This window comes from Jatropha curcas, chromosome 8 (genome assembly GCF_041381405.1).
Source record: "Jatropha curcas cultivar XTBG-Jc1 chromosome 8, XTBG_Jcur_1.0, whole genome shotgun sequence".
Classification (NCBI taxonomy): domain Eukaryota; kingdom Viridiplantae; phylum Streptophyta; class Magnoliopsida; order Malpighiales; family Euphorbiaceae; genus Jatropha; species Jatropha curcas.
Genome location: NC_143158.1, coordinates 5,575,478 through 5,598,972, shown reverse-complemented (window position 1 = coordinate 5,598,972; position 23,495 = coordinate 5,575,478). Strand labels below are relative to the sequence as shown.

Genomic DNA, 23,495 nt, shown 5'->3' with positions numbered 1-23,495 from the left:
TATAAACCCAAAATAATAATAATAATAAAATAAGAAGATATTAGTCATATCAAATAATATTAGAAAGCATGACATTGAACTATTGGTAAGTTCTACTAATTTATCATTCTATAGCTTCAATAGCCAAGGCGCTTGCTCAAATATTTCTCTGTGAAAGACTACCTTCGGATGACAGAAATTGAATAACTGAAACTCATGGAAGAAGTCTCTACTTCAAGCTCAGCAATTATGCGAAGATTGGGTAAACAAATTGTGATTTCGAAGGATCTATTCCCATTTCGTTCATAAATCCACAATCTTTTGAACATTTTCACATCCATTACAAGCTTTGAAGCAGGACTTTACTTTGAATCACCAACAAAATATTAGCATTCTTCTCGCAAAATGTCAGACGTTAGGTATCACTTGATACTCCAGTCGAGAAGTCATCATTCTAGGAAACGTTTTATAGTTGAAATGGTTTTCTGATCGGATTGAAACAAGCCTCAAGAAATTGAAACTAGGATTCAAAAGTTTTTCTACATCTCTTTTCGAGATCCAAGGGCTGCAAGTGAACAAGGTCAGGCGTTGAAGCACCTTTAGACAGAAAAAAAAACTCCAAAGCTTTGGGGAGAATGAACTTCTCAGGTTGGATGATAGATTTTTTGGTACTTTGTGATTATCTGAGAGATATGGGCATCTGAGAATCCAAGATTCTTGAAATACGAATACAACCAAGTCAGGCTTCTCTGGGGGTTTCAAATTGGACATGTTTTGAAGCTGATAATGCAGATTTTGGAGACGGACCACGTTTTCATGTGGTAAGACACAGTAAGAGAGTTTTGATTTGCATCAATTGACAAGAATCCAAGAGAAATTATAACATCATTGATGGGTTTTGAGCTGTGATAGGGTAGCCATAATAGCTCTACAGAGAGAATAAAAACATAGGAATTCAAATTAAGGTGACGAAACAAAAGAATCTCACCTCATTCAAAACAAGTCTCATATGAGATATGCAAAAACTTCAATTATTTCTGGAAAAACATAAATAAAACATTGACAGAGATCATGCCTCAAGTACAAGAAGATAATTAAAGTTGGGACTTGTGATACTATGCTATCATTGCAAAAACTAGCAGCAGCAATTTTTAAAAACTAGTACCTCCACTATTTATACTTTTGTCCTAATAAGATAAATCATATCCCACAAAGAAATAGCACCTTCTCATGCAAAGGAAACTACCAGTACTCGTTATTGGAGTCTGCAAAATTTGAGTAACATCAGTTTAATTTTTTAAGAGAGGGGGACCGCGGGGTCGACTATTAAAACAGACCCAGAGACGACTACCTTTATCTTTTTGGCTAACAAGTGTTGCTCTCATCCACAAACCCTTGTTATTATTGTATTTGGAACCTAAGTATTTGCTTGTGTATTAAATTACATTGTTAATTGATGTACATGATGTCCTCCTTTGATATATGCATCTTTCCCTTGTCTCTTCTACCATTAATTTGTGTTCGATCTGGTTGGCCCCGCTGAGAAAAATACGCAAATTTACCTCAAAACCTTAGTAATTAAACTTTGACAGGATTGACATGATTTAACGTATTGTCCTTGCTGTTATAAACGTAGTAGAATAATGGAATATAACTACTTGGGGATTTACTTATGAAGTGACAAAATATGCTTACCTTCTTCAACACAAATGCCAAGTATAAATAAGCTACTTCCCACTCATCTGGTGATAGTGTGCCTGGTTAAACAATGGCATAATAAGAACGATTTGTTTTTACCCTATTAAAGGAGAACGAAAAATAGGTAACATAGAAAGCAAATCCACAGAACAAAACAAAGGTATGGTGCAAGAAGCTTACTCTGGTCTTGGTTACCGTCACCCAAAGCACCAAGCCTTCGCATTAAGTCAATATATTCCGTTTTTTTCAAATATTCATGAACAAATTCATGTGCATTCTTGACAAAAATCAGCTCCAAATCATACTGCCAAAATTCAAAGCAAATTAAGATCTAAGGAACAAGGTCTGCTGACTCGTACCCTGGCAGTTACTAGTTTAAGCATTATCAACAAAATAAATAAATAAGCAATCATGCAAGCAGTTAGTGAACAATAAAAAGTAATTAAAATCAGCTACTTCATTGGACGCAGCCTAAAACAACATTATACCTCTTCTGCCAATGATTTGAATATATGGAAGGGGACAATCCATTCAGGACAGTCTACAGCATCCTGCAATTGCAGAAAATAAGAATAATTTAGGCTTGGCAAGAAAAGAAGATGGTAAACTGAGACTTCCTCATTTTTGCTTATGATACCTAATTGGCTACCACATACAAGCATGATTGAAGCAACTGATTCAAATTCATTAACCTGAGATATATGTAATCATCTTGTTTTATTGAACAAATGCATTAGAAAATCAAGCCAAATACAGAGAAAATTAAACAGAGCAATACCTCAAGGTGGAACTTGTACTTGATACCGTAAGGGCTAGAGCATTTAAATTTCTGATCCAGGAAACAAGCACTTGTCATCAGAGTATAGACTACCAACAGCAACATAATTTTAGCAATCGAGAAGAATTGACCTTTTCAGAGAAATCTTCATCAAAACGTATCCAAAAGACACTATTACCAAAGGCTAGTCCTTTCGCTGCATAAAATGAAAATTGCATCTTCCATCAATAATGAGAAAAGGTATACGTGATGCTCATTAATCTTTATTTCTTACAAGGTCAGAACAAGAAAGTAAACATAAAATACTCGGGGTTTCAAATTGTAATTCAGATCCTATAAAATGAAGGAGTCTTCGTATTTCTACAAGCAGTTAGCTCAAGAATCATATCTTAGAGTAATAATAGCAAAAAGGATAAAGCTCAAGGCCAAACTCTCATTCTAAATCCACTTCTCTTTTTCATTATTTTATGTTCTCTGTGAGAACCAGTTATCTTTATCTTCTATTGTCCACAAAACTTTTGGTGTCAACACTTATAATTTGGCCATAAACACCAAGACTAATAATTAGAAGAAAAAACCTTTCATTTGGACAAACACAGGTAAAGGGCACATATGATTTCTAAGGAAGTCTAAGTCATAGCAGAACCAAAAAGATTGTTCTTTAATCTTATAAGAATGAAGAGTGTATCTTCCAAAACTGATAGGACAACCAACAAAGAACTGCACCAGCTAGAGCTTCTTCCTTGTCTAGAGAATATAGTACAAAAGGTTTCATATGATTAATCAATATGGGATAAACAATAACCTGTCCTATAGATATTTATACATGTAAATTCACTACAGCAAATGAATGGCACTTCGTTTGATGCCAACCATAGAATTAAAATATGGAGAACTATTTCTCAAGTTTTTTAATTTTGATTATAACAGTCACACCAAGGAAAATCAATGTAATATACTGCAGATCGCATCCATGGGAAATTTTTCTAAAATTGTCACTTGGAATTCTACTTCACCCTTACTTCCCACATTACAGTTTTTCTCAGCAAAATTCTGAACTAAAAGGACGGACCTAATAACACATAAGAGTGTAGGACTCATACTTCATTAATACAACTAATCTTTCAGAGTATTCATTCAGGCATATGAAAAGAATATCTAAGAACAGAAAACAAAACCTTCTCTAAGCTTTTTGACAATAACATTGGCATCTGGCATTGTTCCAATGAAGGTGCCCCCCGGGCGAAGCAAGGCCGACACATTTGCCAAGGCTCTTCGAGCACGTGCTTCAGTGGACCATGAATAATGCAGAGCAAACTGCAAAATTGTGTTGATGCTTCAGAACAAAGCAAATGAGCACATAGGCACACACACAGAATTTGAGAAACCAATGGATATCCATGATATACAAATTTACAGATGAATAAGCATTCAGTAAAAAAACGAAAGCAAATGTTTCTTTATCGACACCAATATTCAGACCCATGAAGAAACTAGCAAAAACTACATTTCACGGTGCCGTGGAATCAGTATGTAAGGGAACTCAATGTGATGCTAAGTTTGCAAAGTTTGCACCATCAACCAGCTCCTGGATTTCTCTCACTATGCCATGTCCTTGTAGCAAGAAACATAGAGGAAGCACAGAGTTTGATGGTCAAGGGCAACATTTTGAATTTCAAAATTTTGTAAAGAAAAATAATACTAAAAAATCCTATGCCATTCAAAATCTGCTAGAAATTATTTAACATTCCTCAAGATGTCCTATGCCCATATTGTTGATTATTAGCTGACCATCAATTCAGTTACAAAATCTACTTTAATACATGGTCTCCAGCATGGAGACAGAATCGTAGAATTCCAACCTCAGTATATTTCGAAAATTGTTAACAATGTAATTAGAAATCATGAGAACAAAAATATTCACCTGACAACTGCAGATATCAAAAGGAGCATCCTCTGCCAGTACTTTGTCCAAACAAACCTGAATATCATGACACAACGTAAATCTCAGGTTATGCATCAATAAGGTGCTTATACAATTAAATCAAACGATGACGATCAGGTCAGTTTTTGAAAGGATTTACAACTGAACTGTGAAATCGATAGACCTGGTAACATATTCCATGAATTTAAGATCAAACTATAGCAGTTCAAGCGACGCATCTTTTTTTATAGACTAGCTGTAATCACTGAAATCACCTCATAACAATCCCCACATATAAGGCGGGCAGGAAAAGAGAACTTTTTGCGACGTTGATGATGATCAGCATCACCATTGTAACGTGTGCGGCAATCTTCTATCTATAATGAAAATCAAACACATAGTTGAAAAGTTAACCAATAGAATAACAGTTTCGATGCACTAAAAATTTAGCATATAAAGACTGAAATAATTGACAAAAAAAGGGATGATAAAAGATTCCATAAGACAGCAATAAAGATTTTAACAATCAAAATGTATGATAATATTATTGAACACTATGAATAACAAACTCAATGCTGTTGCATTACTGTAGATAATCCAGTAAATAATACATAATGTAACCGCAACTCACAAAAAAGAAAAGAAAAAAGAAAAAGAAGCACAAATTAGAAGCAGCTTTGTCTGTTCATATCAAATTAACATTAGGTAGTATGTTTACCGAGCCTTCAGCTATATCAATGCCAACATAATATCCAATTCTTGCTTTATCCCATTTGATAAGATCACCACCCTAGCAAACACCAAAAACATTAGAAAGGAAAGTTAACCAAACATGTAAGAATAAATAAAACTTACAACACAACTGATGCAAGGGATAATCTATTTTACTTTTCCACAAGCAAGATCAAGAACAGCATCTCCTCGCCGGGCATAAAGTTGAACCAAGACACTTTTTATCTATCCAATTACAAAATTTATTTGATTGAGTTGTTTCATCATGTAATCAAAATGAATGGTATTTACCAAGTACAACATTACAAAAACATACCCAATTGTTAAGCTTCTTTAAATGGATAATTGGGCTTGCTTCTCTTTCTTCCAGAGTCTGATTTGTCCTTGCACTATAATGGTCAGCTACTTTTTGAACAAAATCATCAGAAAATTGTGCTTCACCTACAGATACATAATTAAATCTTCAGCCTAGCATTGATTATAACTATTTTAGCAACAAATATGTCATACAACCACAAATAATAATTTTTGCAAGTACTGAATTATTTGAAATTGAAACAGTTAATAATTCTATTTTCAATTTCCTTTTGTTGTTTCTAGAAAATAAAGCAGTATAGATATAAAACTAAGAATTTAATCTTTAATTCCACTTAACAAAATACAGGGTTAGGCTGCTAAAACACCCAAATGCAAATTTCATCATTAACCAAATAACCAACAGATACACCAATTTTACATATTATCACATTGCAAATAAAATTGATTAGAATAAAGCAAAAGCACAAATCCAAGATCAAACGCTTGTAAACAAGACCAATGCAAAAATTTAAATAATTAATCTGAGAAGTAAGAAAATAAATATGAACCAGAACAATTGCATATAAGGACATGCCACAAACATTACCTTCAGGTGTATATTTGACTCTTGACTTAGGTGGACCATCACCAGCAAAGGTTGATGACGAATCTGAGTATCCTCGTTTCATGACTAATGAAAAATAAAAACGCTTATTATATATGGCCTTTGTTTTACTGATTCTTTTGACAATTAAATTTGGGGTTCACTGGGAAATGATTAGACAATGATGGGGGTTTAGCGTAAATGTAGTTGGGTTTTATTCCAAAAATAGAAAATTAAGCAAAAATCAGAATGTTATTTTTATTGCTAAGGTTTCTAGTTTTGGGCTTCTAATGTGAGGATTTAGGGCTTTGTTAATTTCCTATCACTAAATACAATAAGACTAAAACATGTGGCTACAATTCTTGCAAAGCAAAGCAGCTTATTGCAGTGAACCAATGAAGTTAAGCAAAATGGTAGCTCCGTGTCATGCCTAGTAACACAGTAAAGCCGTTGAACCACTCTACAGATAGCCTTCTGCAATTCCAATTCCAATTATTAGAATCCTGAGGCAGCTTGGCTCCTGTCCGCCAATAAAACATAGCAAACTCAAAATTCTTTACTTTCTGAAAACAATTAATACAATTTCTTAATAGGAATTGAAAGCTTGTGCACAAATCAATGAACCCAACTCAAAAGACAACACCGAGAGAAATAAACAGAAAACTATACAAACATCTAAATATCACAATAAAATTAAAAAATACCTATACAGAAAAGATCATATAAAAGACCCAGACGAGTTTTCCTTTCCATAGGTACTTCTCCAAATAATGTGGTAAACATTTTGTGGGCATTCAGCGACAAGGGAGAAGAAACAAATAGTAGAATAAAAGTAAATAAGCATGTAGATGGGAAATATTGTACCAGGCACGAGAACTACAGCGCTATTGGTGCGAGAGTATTAGAAATTCAAGGTGACAATAAATTTTCATGATCTCCGGTACTGAGGACGCAGAGCAGCGATACAGCATAAGAAAGAAAAGGACAGAAGAAGACGAATAAAGAGGGTGAGGTCGGTAAGGTCTTTCAATTAGGGGTATATCTAAGTTAAATGGCTTAATTAAATTAAATTAAATTCTCATTCTCATAAATATAAATAAACACCAAGCTCGAGCTCAGCTGGACCAACCCGAGCTCATTTACAACTAATCTGGCTAAGCCCAAGTCGATCTAGCTTAACAGAATTCGGTTCGGCTTATTTACAACTCTGGCCGCCATGATACACTGGACCCAAACACCAAATTTGCAGCCACATTTTCATCGTTTTCTTGATTGATTTTATGTATAAAACATATTTTACGCACTCAATTTTCCAATGTAGTAGTAGGAACTGGCTCATTTACATTATTTCTATATTCCCACTCTTTGGATTGAGTTTCACTAAGCCACCTGAAGCTTTTCACTGAGCCACCTGAATCACAGCTTCAGGTCTAATCGCCTTGATAAGACACTCAGCATCTATAGCTTACCGCTCAGATGAACTCTGAACAAAGAGAGTGTAAACCACAGATTGGGATTCGGATCAAGAACAGCATAAACGATTCTCTTTTTGGGTTCTCAGCCTCTCAGGTATAGATAGTTTGCTAACTAGTTCGTTGGATGCTTTCAAATCATCAAACTTGAAAATTGAGGCCATGGATTTTGCAGTTTGGTTTCCAAGAAACTCAATTGTAAGTGTAAATAAATAAACCACCGAAAACCAATCTGAAACCCTAAAAAATAAATATTGACACCATCATGAGAACCCTTAAAAAGAAGGAATCTATCCGCAGCATTAACAAAAAAAGAGAAATCAAATAGGGCAAATCTTAAAAATGAATTAAAAGACACCAGATAAAGCTCGCAAGAAAAGAAAAAAAAAAATCGGTGATACCTCTGTTTCACGGCAGAAACCAACCAGAATTAAAGCGAAGTAATTTCGCCGAGAAAGTGCGAGAAACCAGGAAGAAAATTGGACACGTTCCAGAATCCAGATAGACAAAAGATAACAATATGTTATGTATTATCTGTATAAGGAAGTTCTTATTAGGGTTTTCCTCTTTGGAAATCAAAACTCTCAGGTTGGAGAGAAATAGAAGATGATTTCATCTAGAAAGACCACATAATTGCTTTGACAGGGGCGATGCCAAAAATTGAGTTAATTATTTAAATGATAACTAACTATTTAATCATGGATCTTCTTCTTCCTCGATTCCTAATCAAAATCCATTGATTTTGATTCTTCAAATAATCAAAGTCAAAACCCTAATTTAATTCAACAAAATCCTGTTTCTTCTGATCTTAAGATTGAATTGAGGTGCTGCTGCTATAAGATTGAAGGTTTCTCCTCCTCTTGAAGAAGAGAGACCACCGATTTTGCTCTGATTAAGCAACAGAGAAAAAGAATTTTGGTTTATGAGAGAGTGTTTACGAACGCGCACTATATTGGCTCAAACCAGAGTCCAGAGCTGGATGGAGCGTGTAAGCCGTCGGAGAGTGCAGATGCGAGAGAGGGAAAGAGATGGAGCTACGGGCTACGGTAGTGTCGTTTAACTAGTTACGACAAACTAAGCCCCACAGTGCCTCAAGTAGCAGAGAAACAAAAAAACGCAGGTGTATCTGACTTGAAACTGGGCCCAAGCCCAACCTAAACGCTTGAACAGGGTTTCTTAGATGAATAAAATACTACTCTCTTACACGAATAAAATTTTTTTTAACTACAGTTGTTTTTATCAATTTTGTGAATTAAAAAAAATCACTATTATATAATTTATTGTGTTATTTTGATCTATAAAAGTCTTCAATTAATTAAAAAAAAAATACTCGTCTCTTAGTAAGGGTGGTGATAGGCGCAATGTATGGGATTAAAATATTTCACATTCTCTTATTCCCATTCTTAATAATTAAATTATTTTCTACCCATTTTTAGATTGGCTTTAATAGGCTTGGCACTACCTGATAGTATAGCTATGAACCACAAAAAATATTGGCTTGGACAACTACCTTGTAGTATAGCTAATTATTTACCATATATTATATTTGTATTTACTAGGTAAAACACTGCGTTTTGTTTTTCTTTTTTTTTTTTAATTAGTTATCATTCATCTTACCGTTCCCCATTCCACACGTTGCTTTATATAGTATATTGATGCCTAAACTTAAAACAATTTAGTTGATTTTGCTAAACTCATTGGAAGGATGTATGATGTTGACTAATTGGATTAGATGCATGTGTATGTGGTGGTCCTATTTATGTATCACCATCATTCATGTATGTCCCCCATGCGAGTATGAGACAGTCCTGGCAATATGATGTAATGTAACAGCACCAGAAGACAGTTTGTGAAATGCGTACATTCACTTTTATGGCATTTTTTTAATTTTTATTTTTATTACGCATTTCAATTTAAAAAAATTACAGTATTAAAAACTTTAATTTATAAATTATTCTATTTAACACTAAAACTTGTAAAGTTAGATGAGTTATATAAAAATGTGACTATTTTATTAAATGGTTGAAAAATGTTAAAATTATTATTTTAAAAATTATACCACCAAGCGTTATAATTTTTTTTTAAGATTTTTTTATTTTTTCGGTTGTGAATATTTTTTTCTCTGTTATGTTTATCATATATAATTAAATGCCTAATGCACATACCGACCATGTATTTTTGACCCCTATATATAAAATTTTATATTTTTGATTTGTACTTTTTTATTTTTTTCTAATGGTTTTCATAGGAACATATCACTTTTGATAGCATTATTTCTGTTTTGTGCTTTCTCACAATTTCTCATAGGAAATAGACTTGTAAGAGCAAATGTTATACTGGCTTCTTCATTTATATGTGAATATAATACACGTTTAAATAAGCCCAGCCGCCTTTGAAAAAGTTTTAAAAAATTCAGCTAAATTCAAGTTAAGCATAATGATATTCGGCTCGAGATCGCATCGAGTTTTTATTGAGCTTTATCAAGTTTTATCAATTTGAAATAATTAAATAAATATAGACAAAATTGAACTGCAATTTTCAAGTCGCAATTAAATTCAAAATTTTTAAACTTATTGAATTTTGAGCCAAGTAAACGCCCATTAAATTGAGCTTGGAGTGTGGCACACTCAAATTCAATTTGACTCGATACAATCTCAAAATACAACCATCACAATATAAAAATTATTTTTAAATTGAATTAGAAAAATTAGCCAGATGAATTTTTTTTACGTTAAAAGAAATTTTTTGAAAACTGAATATTTTCAAAATCGACAACCCATTTCTAAAATTTTATCTACTCGTTCAAAATTAATATATATATATATATATATATAATTAATTAATTGGAAGTTAAAAGTCAACGTGCAATATATTGAAGTCACGTTCTTACAAATTTTTTTGTCCAGTTGCTTGTTTTTGTCATTGATTAAAATAAAAGAATGGTCAATTAACGAGTAGACGATTACTGCACGGTTCTGCGAGAAAGCTGAATTAAGAACCTTAACAAAGCCATTTTTTGTATGGAATATAGTAATTGACCGTTGGATTTTGATTATTGAAAATGATTTTTTCAGTAATCATTTTCCACATGACAAAACAACTTAATTAAATAGGTATTTAATTGAAATTTCTCAACTAATCCAAATTTTCTTGTCCACCATCTTCAGTGTTTTTCTTATATATTTTTATATATAATTCTGACTCTTTTATAATTTCGTATTGGACAACAACTTTTTATAGTATTCGGTAATATAATATTTGAATTAGATTTTAAAAGTCAAGTTGCGTTTTATGAAAAGTTAACTCATATAAAATTTAGTTTTTTGCTTTTTATGAAAAACTATTAAAACATATAACAATTATCAAAAAAAACTAATTTTGCCGAATAAAATCTTAGTATATTCACTATTTTATTTTATTTTTTTTCTATAATCAGGAAGATGTGTTATTTCTCTCAGACTATAAAATATTAAGGTATTTTTGCCTTTCAAACAAAGTGCATTTCCCGAATATTGAATAAAACAATCGGTTTCTAATTCATTTTTCGATATAATATGTTTTTATTGAAAACAAAAAATTATGCTATAATAAACATGCCAAAGACAACAATTTCTTCAAGTATTTAAGCATAATTATTCACTAATTAATATGCTACATTTGAAGCGACACGCTTTTTTTTAGTATTAAAAAATGAGAGATTCGAATCTAAATCTATTGTCAGACTGTATTTACACTTATTACTAGGCTACCTTTGTGTGCTATGCTTTTAATTAATGCAGCCGACTAATTTTTATTTTCTAATAATTTTCCTTTTTGTTGGGTATAAATCTAATATTGTTATTTTTGAAGATGAGAGTTCTCGATAAAAGATATTAGCATTAGCATATTTAATCTTAATATTATTTTGCCCTAATTTAATAATAAAGGTGAGATTATCTACAAGCATACGCTAGAATCAAAAATTTCTTTTGCCAAAAAAAAAATACAGATCTTATTATTATCCATTTTATGTTGGATATACAACTTGCTTGGATTATGATCAAAGCTCGTGCTAGTTAGCTGTCTTGGGAAACTGTATATATATAAAAAAAAAAGACATTCTTCTCATATGAAATACTTTAATTACATAAACATATTATTAAATATGTGAAAATAAATTATATTTTCCCGACGAATTTTACCTGAAAATTAAGAAAATGAAAATTTAAATTATCATTATTTTGAAAGATTAATTTAAATTATCATTATTAAGTGGTTTTTATTTGAATATTGTTTCTTTCATCACTACCGTGAAAACATTACTTAAATATATTTTTATTCAAAATTTAATTAAGAGCAGTTATGGGGTTGATCACAATGACTTAATTCATGGGTTCAATCATTTGTAATGCAAATTCCTCAGATCAATCCCTTTGCCTCCAAACACGAGCAGAAATTAATTAAATTTATGAACCGTTAAACGAATATGGACCTGAATATTTCGTGCAAGTATTAAAAAATAATTAAAAATATTATTATTGAGAAAATTTTTTATAAATGTATCTTTCTCTTTGCTACTGTTGAAAATTTTTTATCTAAATGTCAATTAATAGGTAAACTGCTACGTGTCAATGTAATATTGGCAGGGCTACAGAGTAGCTATTGGAAATTGTTTAGCCTATTAGAGTGTATTATACATTTCTTTGGTATAGTTATTGGAAATTGTAGCACCTCTTAAGCTACATTGAAACATATTATTGAAATAATTCTTTTCACAACTTATATTTTTTCCCACCATTTTAATTTCTTATAAGGTAAGATATCTAATAATTCAAAACTAATTTATTTGCATTTTTTATATTAATTTTATGATTATAATATCATATGCTTCATTTTAATTTATGTGTGTATTTTCTTGAAAAGAAAAAAAGATTTTATCTGTCTTTTCCAAAAAAAAAAAAAGAGAAAAAGAAAAGAAAAACACCAAGAAACAGGAACATAGTCATAGAGAGAATCTTTAGTACAGAAAAAAAATTACTTTATGTTGCCAGTATGCACTTACCAAGAAATTACTTGGAACAAAGGGTCACGTTTTTTTTACCCTTGATCTCTATTTATTTAATTTTTTGTCCAAATAATGAAACATCAAGAATGAACAAAGCTAGTCACAATCATAGCCACCTAATAGGACCATCTCTAATGTCCCAACTTGTCCAAGTGCATGGAAATTTTGTACACTTTTTTTTCATATAAACGTGGAAAGTGAACTGAAAATAATGTGGAAAGTGGAAATTGTTTCATAATTCAATCTTATTATTGAAAAAGAAAGAAAAATGCGTTTGGCTGGCCTTGCGTGGAGAAGCCTGCTGAAGACCAATGTGAACCTCCATGTTCCAAGCCAATATTCCAACACCTAATGAGGCTTACGTTACCTATGTCGGCAAAAAATATATGTATATATAATTTTATTACATATAAAAATTTAATTAGGATTTACCAAATATACATGATTAGGTTGTAAACGAGTCAAGTCACTTGTGAGCTGCTTGAGACTCGGGTCGGTAAAAGCTCGTTCAATAAACTTATGAAGCTAAGCTCGAATATGGGTCATTAGCTCGTAAGCCAGCTTTATCGAGCTGAGTCGAGCTCACGAATTAATTTAATAAACCAAAATAAATTAAAACCTATATTAAAACAGAGTTGATTTGATTAATAAATTTCGAGCTCGAGCACAGATTTTCAAACTTAAAACGAACTCAAGCCAAGTTCGAGTTTGAGATATCGTTATCAAATCTAGCTCGAGCTCATCAAAACTTGATTCAACTCGGCTCGATTACAACCATATGTATGATTTAATTGATTTTTTTTTACTTATAAATGGAATGTTCACCAATTTAGTGAGTAAAAAAGATGACTATCTCTTATTGTGTAGTCTACAATGCTCTACAGTTTTACACGCATTAAATCAATAAATTTAATTTAGAATTGAAATTAAATTGGGTTTGATGCTAAATGAAAAATGTAAACAAAATAAAATTGGTGAATAACATACACATTGCTTGGACGACAGAAAGTACAATTGCTCTAAAGTTTTGTAAGAAGGCGTTGGAGAAGTCGAGTCTTTCCTTAAAATTTTGCCAACTTTAAAAGCATATCTAATACTCCCTTTTGAATATGCTTATTATATTCTATCCCATCCGATCTAAACTCGCGGGGAAAACCCGAGCCGTTTATAATTTGGTGGATATACATATGTATCAATCCGACCCGAACTCGTATGACCTTTTTTCCTTTTAAAAGTGGGCTATTTTTATTGATTTTATATATATATTAACATGATACGGTCCAAATTCTATCTCATTTTTGTTGATGGGTTACATATGGATATCCAATCATAAACCGGTTCATAATCATCTTTACGCCCTTCCCACTTTTACGTGGTTTAAAGTTTTTATATGAATTAAAAAAGTAATTAATCACTTAAATTACAATAAAATATTTATTTTTATCCATATTTACTTATTATTTAAAGTTTTATATGATAATTAAAAAAATAATTAAATTAGTTGAATTATATCAAAATTTTCTTTAGTGTGACTAAATTATCCTAGTTATTCAAATCTCAACAATTCGCACTCCAACAAAATAATATAAGTATCATATTTAATAAAAACAAAGGAAAATTTGAAAAAAAAAATACTTCTTAATTTTTTCAAAGAAGTTAAATAAATTTTAAATAAAAAGAACTTCTTAATATTTTAAAAATAACTCGTTATTGGAATTAGTAACGATAAGAGTAAAATTAGAAAAAAAATTAATTAATACTTCTTAATTTTTTTTTTTTTTGTATAAAAAATATATGGAAGGCAATAAAAAAAGTATTAAGTATAATTTTAAAGAAATCAACTTATAACAAGCAACTAACAAAAAAAATGAATCAAAAATCGTTATGAATTTTGGATAAATATGTAATCAAAATAAATGTAGATTTAATTTAATTTATAAGGTGAAAAATATAAAAAATATATTATAATTATAATTTAAAAATTCATTTATTTTCAATAAACTTTTCAATGGAATTAGATTGCCAATAAAAATTATTCCTTGTATAGAAAATTAGATGCTTAACCATCTTTGAGCTAATTAGTGTTATGATTACTAGAAAATTAGATTTTATTACCATCTTTGACCTAATTGATATTGTGTCTTTAATATAATTAATCTTTTTTTTACATGACATAATTAATCTTATAATTTTGAAAATTAACATGTTTATATATTAAATAAGTCATATATGCATGATATAGTAGCAATGATTAATTTGTTAAAAAAAATTGAAAATAAGAAATTAATGTAAATTAATTATGAATGTTATTACTTTAAGACACTTATCACAACTCTAAATGTTTAGGATTATTAAATTTTTGAGGCAATTAGATGACTTTTGTTAATAAAATTTTACAGATTTAAATTCATTAATATTTGAATTTCAAAAGTCACCGTAAAATAAAATGAAAGTAAATTGTTCAAGTAATTATTATTTTATGCTATTTATAAAAATTTCTTTTTATCTATATTTTTAGAGATTTTTCCTTAAATCTTAAATCATCTTTAGTATATTGAAAAGCTTTACTTAAATACTATTTTAAGCGTGAAAATTTTTAAAGATATATCATATTTGTTTTATTTAAATACTATTTTTATTTCAAGCGTGTACTATGTTATAAATATTTGCAAAATGCAATATTATTATATTTTGAATTTTCTTAAAAATAAAATTTAAAATTGATATCATATATATATTTTTAACAAATTTTATGTCATGGAACAATAATTTCACTTTTTTACTTTCAGAAAAAGAAAACAATAATTTCACTTTTAAAAACGGATAAAACCGTCACGTATTTGTTATTTTAATATTTTAGAAAACGAAAAACCTCCTAGAAAAACAGGAAAACAGAAACGGGGCCATAATGCGAATTCAAAATATTTAAGGGAGCAAACTGATAATTTCAAGAAGTTGTATTTCCTTCTCCTAAGCACTTAAGCAGAACAGACAACTGAAAAAACAGAGAACTCCTATATAAATAATTGAAATATCTGTAAAAAGTTCCTTGCTTTTCTCCTCCCAAACTTATATCACAGAGAGAAAAAAAGAGCGAGCGCTCTTCTGCTACCTGCAGGTGATTGCTTCTCGAGGAAGCTTCTCTGTGATTTTTTTTTCCCTGTTACTTGTTAATAGAAGAAAAGTTTATTTATTTATTAAAAAAAGAAATCACATATCACAATAAACAATAATACAAAAAGGGTAAAAAATCAAAGGGGTTCCGTGTTGAGAACCTAGTGCAGAGAGCTTAGATTAATCACCCATTAGATTCCTTCGATAATCTCTTCACGTATTGTTATTCTGTTGGTTTAGTCTCCCAGTTCAAGCTTCTCCCAACAAAATTCGCTGCCCTTGTTTCTATAATTTTGCTCTGTGATTGGCCCTTTCCTGTTTCTGTGAGCTTTTCTGTCTTTATTTGCTTAGGTTTTACTTTTAAGAATTTTGATAGCACAATCGAGAAGGATTTTTGGTGTTAATTGTTGGTGGGTGCTTTGGGATTCGGTCTAAGCTTTGTGATTTTGATGATGGGTTGGTGATTCTTAGGGTTTTCTCCTCGTAATTGCTGGTGGGTCTGTCGAGATTGTTGTTTTCGAAGAATTGCATGGTGGGTTTTTGCTAAATTGGGGTTTTGTGGTGGATTTGGTTGCAAAGTTGTATGCTTTTGGATAAAATCTCTGCTGGGTGTTGTTCGGATTGAGCTATTGTTGCAGATTCTTATGGCGAGTTGACAACAACTGGTTTTCTCTTGATTCAATGCTCGTTGGTTTGTATAGTATTGGTTGTGTTTGCAATTTTCTTTTTGGGCTGGTGAAAAATCAAGGACGAAATCTTTAAAAGGGAAAAAAAATTCTCCCATTTGGTTTTAATACAGATTGAACTAAGGTGTTTTAACTACATCTTTGGGCTTGATTGGACTGTTCTGGAGTTTTAGCTTCAAATTCTCCTGTCTTGTGATATTCAGTGGCTTATTTTCTGTGGTAGGTAATTCTGCTTCTAAGGATAAGATGAGTTCAAGCATCACTGAAGCTTCCGTTCATGAAGGTAAGTTTATGGTTCATATAGCAGAAAATGGCCACTCCTTCGAGCTTGATTGTGATGAAACAACTCATGTGGAGGCTGTTATGCGACATATTGAATCAGTTTCAGGGATTACTTTCAATGAACAGCTAGTTTTGTGTTTGGACATGAAACTTGAACCCCAGCGGCCGCTTGCTGCATATAAGCTTCCATCTAGTGATAAAGAGGTGTTTATATTCAATAGAACTAGGCTCCAAAATAATTCTCCATCCCCTACACCTGAGCAAGTTGATATTCTTGAAGTTCTAGATCCTCCATCACCAACATGTCCACTTGACCCTCATCCCTTAGATGATGCCTTGGACCCAGCTCTGAAGGCTTTGCCTTCTTATGAGAGGCAATTTAGGTACCATTACCACAGGGGTCATGCAATATATAGTAGGACCCATGCGAAGTATGAACATTGTGAGAGGTTTTTGAGGGAGCAGAAGGTACAGGAGAGAGCCCTTGAGGTTGCTAGAGGTAATTTGGATCAGTACTATAGGGTGATTAGTCAGAATTACTCAGAGTTCATGAAGCGCTATATGCAGCAGCACAGGATGCATTCTGAACTCCTAATGAACTACAGGAGGGATTTAGAAAAATTGAGGTCAATCAAACTTCATCCCGCCCTGCAGACAGCTACACGCAAGTGTTTAGTGGATTTTGTGAAGGAAGAGAACTTGAGAAAGGCTGTAGAGAACTGTAGCAATTCGCATAGGCAGTTTGAGAAGAAGGTTTCAGAGTTCAAGCAAATGTTCAGTGAAGTAAAGCGCAAGGTTGAGGAGTTATTTGCATCCAGGGCTTCCTTTTCTATTAGGAATCTAGAGGTGACCATCAAGGAGCATCATCGATTTATCAATGAGCAGAAGAGTATCATGCAGTCTTTAAGGTTGGTTACTCCGGTACCATTCATTTTAACAAAATACTTTCTTTTCATCCTTGTTAAAATTTTCCAAATGCTTTCCATGTTAGCTTGATATCTCATGATTGATTCCTACGTTTCCTTTGGAAGTATTGTCATGGTCGAATACCTAAGGCTTGGTTTTGGTGCTTTCTTATAATTTCTACTTAGAATTTTGTTTACGAGTGAATTTGTTTCAGCGTTCTTCTAGTGATTGGTGAATTCTATAGTAAATACCCAAAGGCTGACCCCAACTAGTTTGGGACTAAGGCTTAGTTGATATTGTTGTTGTTGTTGTTGTTGTTGTTGTCGTTGTCGTCGTCTGGTACCTGATGGTAAGGAGTTGGGGGTCGTCAAGATTTTGTTCTGGTAGCGAAAGTAAGGTGCTTTTGATCCTGTTCTGATTGGCATTAAAGCCTATTTTGGCAATTTGAGTTAGATATGAAGAACTGGACATTCTGAATTCAAATTAAAGTTCCAAATTGATATTGAATTTCTATCTTAGCTGCTAAGAGATACCTTTTCCTTAAAAGTTTAACCGTTCTAAGTGATTGCCACTGTTTGATTGAATCATTTGTTACTCGAGGCTGTTGGTTTTTTTGTTTACAATGCGTATAAAGGCGTTTCTCTCCATGAGTTCTAATTCCTAATCAATTTGTAAAAATTATCTAATTAAAGTAGATTTCCTTTTATTTCGTTATTTACTTTTGCACTAGATGGTTTTGAATTTATGTTTGTTCCTTAACTTTGTGAACTGAACTTCTGGACCCGCAGGATTGTGATAAATTATTTATGGGCTTCATTTATTATCATGAGCTACAATTTTCTGATTTCTTAATTATATTTGATTGTGCAATTTGGGGATCCACATATAAACAGAAATAAAGTTGACAACATTCTGAGTCTTTAAACCCATGTAAAGGTGGTTTTGAAGGGTGCAAATATGTGAAATATTCTGTCTTATCCTTATAGAATTGCAGTAGTGTTGCCATTATTGACTGCTATATTCTTTTTGCTTCAGCTTGTATATGTTGCTTTGATCTGCTGGCTCATTTTGCTATAGAAAAGATTGTGATGATTATGTGATTGCATTTATGCAGCAAAGATGTAAGCACTGTAAAGAAACTTGTGGATGATTGTCTGTCCTGCCAATTGTCCTCTTCACTTCGTCCTCATGATGCAGTTTCAGCCTTGGGTCCCATGTATGATGTCCATGACAAGAATCATTTGCCTAAGATGGAGGCTTGTGGTCGTTCAATTACCAAGCTTCTTGAGTTTTGCAAGGATAAGAAGAATGAGATGAACATATTTGTGCATAATTACATGCAAAAAGTAACATATCTTTCTTATATAATTAAAGATGCGAAGTTACAGTTTCCAGTTTTTAGAGAGGCAATGGTGCGTCAGGAGGATATATTTACTGATTTGAAGTTGGTTCGCGGGATTGGTCCTGCATATAGGGCCTGCCTAGCAGAGGTGGTGAGAAGAAAGGCTTCTATGAAACTTTACATGGGTATGGCTGGACAGTTGGCTGAAAGGCTTGCTACCAAGAGGGAGGTTGAGATTAGGAGACGTGAAGAGTTTCTTAAAGCCCATAGTTCATATATACCAAGGGATATATTAGCATCCATGGGGTTGTATGATACTCCTAGTCAGTGTGATGTCAATATAGCTCCTTTTGACACAAATTTGCTTAATATTGATATTTCTGACCTAGACCGTTATGCTCCAGAGTATTTGGCAGGACTGCCTTTAAAAAATGAGAAGCATGGAAGCGTGAAAGGTTCATTTTCTGTGTCTAATGACAGTTCTCATTCTGCTGAGGCAGAAGAAATTGTTCTGGACACTTTGGACAAAGAGTATTCTGAGGAGCTCCTTGAAGGCTGTGAGTTAGTAGAGATTGCTGGAACTACCAAGATGGAAGTTGAGAATGCAAAACTGAAAGCTGAACTTGCTTCTGCACAAGCACTTATTTGTTCCCTCAGCCTTGAAGTTGAATATGAGTTGATGGATGATAGTAAAGTGGACAGTTTCTTGAAGAATGCTGCTGAGAAGACAGCTGAAGCCTTGCAGCTGAAAGACGAGTATGGGAAGCATCTCCAATCTATGCTTAAAGCAAAGCAACTGCAGTGTTTGTCATATGAGAAGCGTATCCAAGAATTGGAGCAGAGATTGTCTGATCAATATTTGCAGGAGCAAAAACTTTCAAGCAGTAATGCTGTGTCTGACTTTGATGTTCCAGCTGTGAAAGCTGATGATTTCAAACAACAAAGGCATGGTGGTGGTCAAACTCATTTGCCCTATGTATCAACTTCAGAGCCCATGGATGAGGTTTCTTGTATTTCTAATTCTTTGGATGCAAAGTTAGGACTTCTCACTAGGCAACCAAGCAAAGGTCGAGAAGGGGTTGATGAAAATATGATGGATTCCTCTGGAATGCTTAATACTCAGCTAGATTCACTAATGATGGAGCCACATCGTGAAGAACTGCAAGTTAGTGATAGAGATGGGAAAGATAAGATGGTGGGACAATTAGGCATGTCATTGGCAAACAGCTCCACCGCTGAGAGTATGCCTGAACCTATAAATGACTTGCCTTCTGATGCTGCCGTGGAGCCTAAAATTAGCAGTGAGCATTTGTTGGAAGTGCAAAGGGCACTGGCAGAAAAATCAAAGGAGTTGAATGAAACTGAAACCAAGCTCAATGCTGCTATGGAGGATGTTGTGGTGCTTACTGGGGAATTGGAAATGAGTCGGAAACTCCTGGATGAATCTCAGGTAAATCAGTTGCATCCTTTTCTACTGCTCCATCTTGATATATTCTTCTTTTGTTCTTTTCAGAATTAATTTTTTCTGGCAGCTGTTACCCTTTGGTGTTGTTTTGAACTCTCCCTCACAGTTCTAGTATTGATTGTTGTGTTCGAATTTAAATACTTATAACCTGTGGATAAATTTGGTTACTTGTCATATATTATGGCAGAATTACAGTAGGTATTGGGAATTTGCTACTTATTATTTCATTGTTTATTGTACTTGGCCATGCTATTGTATTTGTCAGGAGTTAGGACTGCTATGTTATGCTTGTGTCTGACTTTAATCAAACTCTGCTGCCCTATGCATTCACATTTTTTCTGAATGCATAGCTCTTCATGTTTTTGACAATGCCAACTTATTGATCTTTGCTGAATTGCGATGTTAAATTTTATTCTGCTTAGAAATTTTGTTTGTTTTGCTGTTTCTCAAGTATTTTGGACTTAGCTAAATTAATTGAATATTTATTTTGCTCCAACTGCCACTTGATAAGGAAAAAAGTTTACTTTAGCATTTGGGGTTCTTTGAGCAAGTGATTTGTGTTTTGTTTCCTTGAAAAACCTAGGCTTAAACAGAAAATCCTAGTAAAATTCTACTTTGTGGTGTCCTCAACTTGTGATACTGGCCAAATTATGGTGCTTTATTCTCAGTTCAGGACTAATGGAAAAGACCGGCATTCTCTAGTGCCTCCCACATAACAAAGCTGTTTCAATGATGGAAACTATTACAAAATTATGCATAATAATTTATTTGTTATTTTAATTGTATATATTCCAACAGTTATTGTTGTATTGGCTGTTAATTGACTTCTATATGTTGGTCCAGTCTTGTGGATATCCATTCCAAAATTTAATATTAAACCTGCTGTTTCCACTCTTTTGGTCTTATTCTCATTGGATATGACAGTTATTGTTTCTTGCTTTTGTTGCATTATGCTTGGGTTCATTTATTTGTAAATAAAAATGAACTAAAGGTCCTATCAGCTTGTACTTGACATGTTGCATAATCTTTTTTTGTCCACCGTGCAACAGATGAATTGTGCTCACCTGGAGAATTGTTTGCATGAAGCAAGAGAGGAAGCCCAAACCCATCTTTGTGCAGCTGACCGAAGGGCATCTGAGTATAGTGCCTTGCGTGCATCTGCAGTAAAAGTTCGTGGCCTTCTTGAAAGATTTAAGAACTGTGTATGTGCTACAGGTGGAGTCGCTGTGTTTGCTGATTCCTTGCGAGCTTTAGCTCAATCTTTGGGGTAAGAAAACTTGCATAGTTCTCTGTATTTTATTTTTCAGGGACAATGTTTATGCATCCAGAGAATTCATTTACCAGTGATGCAATTAAACTTTGTCTCCCTTATTGAGATGTCAAGGTTGAACTGCAACTTTGATGGCTCTCACAATTGCAATTTCTGTTAAAGAAAAGGAATGAAGTGTTTCTAAGTCTTTTCATACCTGTGGCGGTTATGGCCATTGCTATAGTCATGTATTGGTCTGCATTGTTGGATACAGGCCAATGTAGGATTAGCATAAATATTAGCATACTTGAAAACTGATACATATAGGTTGATACATCAGTTATCTGTTGATATATAAAACCCTGATGGGTTCAATTTGTAGCATGCAAATGGCAGCAATTAAATTGCTTTACTTTGAAATGTGCAGTTCCATTAATGACAATGATGATGATGGTACTGCTGAGTTCAAGAAATGCATCCGTGCTCTTTCAGAGAAAGTCAGTTTCTTGGCTAGGCATCGGGAAGAGCTGCTCGACAAGTACCCAAAATTGGAAGCTGCAAATGAACAGCTTAGAAAGGAACTGGAAGAAAAGAAGGAGCTGGTTACCACTTTGTATAAAAAACATCAACTTGCGAAGCAGGTACTGGGCTTGTCTTCTGTTCATAATTCATTAGTGCTTCAGTCACTGCGACTCTTAAATTATTGATTTAATCTTTTTTGAACGGTCTATGGCTGTGAAGCCCTCTGGAATTTCCTTATAATCAACTTTTACTGTCCCTATAAATTGTGTTTCTTGAAAAACCGATTATTGAAGACCGACCTTGTTTCTGTTCCTATACAATTATGTTATTATTGATGTCTGGACCTTGTTTCTGGTGGAGTCATTAGTCGTTGGGCTCTATTGTTGTTCTAGTCCAGTCTTGATATATGCTTTTTAGATGTTTCTTGCTCTACTCTGTAAATTTCCCTTTCAAGTTTCAATCTTTCCCGTGTTATTTTTTGGGACTGTCTGTAAAAACTGTGTTTCTTTCAATGCATTTGTTTTCTGTAACTAGATGTTTTGTCCTACAGGCAAACAAGGAAAGGATATCTTTTGGTCGGTTGGAAGTCCATGAGATTGCTGCATTTGTTTTCAATTCAGCTGGGCATTATGAGGCAATAAACCGGAACAGTTCTAACTACTATCTCTCTTCTGAATCTGTGGCCTTATTTACCGAACATCTTCCAAGCCGCCCTAGCTACATTGTTGGGCAGATTGTGCATATTGAACGCCAGATTGTGAAGCCATTGCCTCCTCCAACTATCTTGGTGAGGCCTGAGCATGGCAGGACAGATCCGGCGGATCATCTTACCATCTCTGATGCAGGGACTGACAGATTAACCCTGAAATTGGGATCCACTTCAAACCCATTTGGTCTCCCTATTGGCTGTGAATACTTTGTAGTGACAGTAGCCATGTTACCTGATACCACCATTCGTTCGCTACCTACTTCCTGATCCCCTGCTTCAGGCAGAGAAGACATGAGGGAAGAAACCAAGTGTATATAAATATTATATAATTATATTGTATATAAATGTTATGGAAGTTTTTTTTTTTTTTTCTTTTTTCTTTTTGTACAGCTAAGCATGTAAAAAAAACTGTGAATAACTGAATTTATTTTTATCAATCTCTGGAATTAAATTCATCTTGTTCATATCATATGTGCAAGCATGTGGTGCTGCTGGTAGAAAGTAAATGTTTGAATGAAAACCCTTGTGGAGTTCATGAGATAAAAATTTGGACGGTGAAGTGCTTATAAATATAAATATTATAATTATAGTAATTATGATTATAATGCTTTATTATAATTCAGGTTTTCAACACTTGAAAGGTCTTATTTGTATGATACTTACGGAAAAGGAAATATACAATAAATTGGTGA

The 23,495-nt window shown here is 33.0% G+C and overlaps 2 protein-coding genes across 6 annotated transcripts; one reads left to right on the top strand and one right to left on the bottom strand.

Moving 5' to 3' along the window:
* Nucleotides 1–1,210: 1,210 nt before the first annotated feature.
* On the bottom strand, nucleotides 1,211–8,550 carry LOC149494055 (mRNA capping enzyme family protein). 5 transcript variants are annotated; one of them, XM_089724587.1, is made up of 15 exons: nucleotides 7,886–8,550; nucleotides 6,443–6,532; nucleotides 6,016–6,099; nucleotides 5,428–5,552; nucleotides 5,268–5,336; nucleotides 5,098–5,169; nucleotides 4,655–4,756; nucleotides 4,380–4,436; nucleotides 3,634–3,772; nucleotides 2,587–2,651; nucleotides 2,456–2,506; nucleotides 2,166–2,228; nucleotides 1,858–1,981; nucleotides 1,675–1,736; nucleotides 1,211–1,518 (listed from the first exon to the last, which is right to left on the bottom strand). In XM_089724587.1, the coding sequence occupies exons 3-15, from the start codon at nucleotides 6,095–6,097 to the stop codon at nucleotides 1,429–1,431; spliced, it is 1,101 nt and encodes a 366-aa protein (XP_089580713.1). In that variant the 5' UTR covers nucleotides 6,098–6,099; nucleotides 6,443–6,532; nucleotides 7,886–8,550; the 3' UTR covers nucleotides 1,211–1,428. The 5 variants fall into 5 exon arrangements, with proteins under 5 accessions (XP_089580713.1, XP_089580709.1, XP_089580712.1 ...); XM_089724583.1 differs by lacking the exon at nucleotides 7,886–8,550 and adding an exon at nucleotides 6,717–7,170; XM_089724586.1 differs by lacking the exon at nucleotides 7,886–8,550 and adding an exon at nucleotides 6,877–7,170.
* Nucleotides 8,551–15,561: 7,011 nt separating this feature from the next.
* Nucleotides 15,562–23,272, top strand: LOC149494054 (autophagy-like protein). Its single transcript, XM_089725025.1, has 5 exons — nucleotides 15,562–17,518; nucleotides 18,631–20,308; nucleotides 21,373–21,590; nucleotides 22,000–22,213; nucleotides 22,645–23,272. The coding sequence occupies exons 1-5, from the start codon at nucleotides 16,575–16,577 to the stop codon at nucleotides 23,068–23,070; spliced, it is 3,480 nt and encodes a 1,159-aa protein (XP_089581151.1). The 5' UTR covers nucleotides 15,562–16,574; the 3' UTR covers nucleotides 23,071–23,272.
* Nucleotides 23,273–23,495: the final 223 nt, after the last annotated feature.

Excerpts from the sequence above, each read along its gene's own strand:
- LOC149494055 (XM_089724583.1), bottom strand. The coding sequence starts at position 6,795 with ATGTTTACCACATTATTTGGAGAAGTACCTATGGAAAGGAAAACTCGT. Across the intron at positions 5,553-6,015 it reads AGTCAAATATACACCTGAAG|GTGAAGCACAATTTTCTGAT; the intron begins GTAATGTTTGTG and ends ATGTATCTGTAG. Across the intron at positions 2,652-3,633 it reads TGTCAAAAAGCTTAGAGAAG|CGAAAGGACTAGCCTTTGGT; the intron begins GTTTTGTTTTCT and ends CATTTTATGCAG.
- LOC149494054 (XM_089725025.1), top strand. The coding sequence starts at position 16,575 with ATGAGTTCAAGCATCACTGAAGCTTCCGTTCATGAAGGTAAGTTTATG. Across the intron at positions 17,519-18,630 it reads AGTATCATGCAGTCTTTAAG|CAAAGATGTAAGCACTGTAA; the intron begins GTTGGTTACTCC and ends GCATTTATGCAG. Across the intron at positions 22,214-22,644 it reads AACATCAACTTGCGAAGCAG|GCAAACAAGGAAAGGATATC; the intron begins GTACTGGGCTTG and ends TTTGTCCTACAG.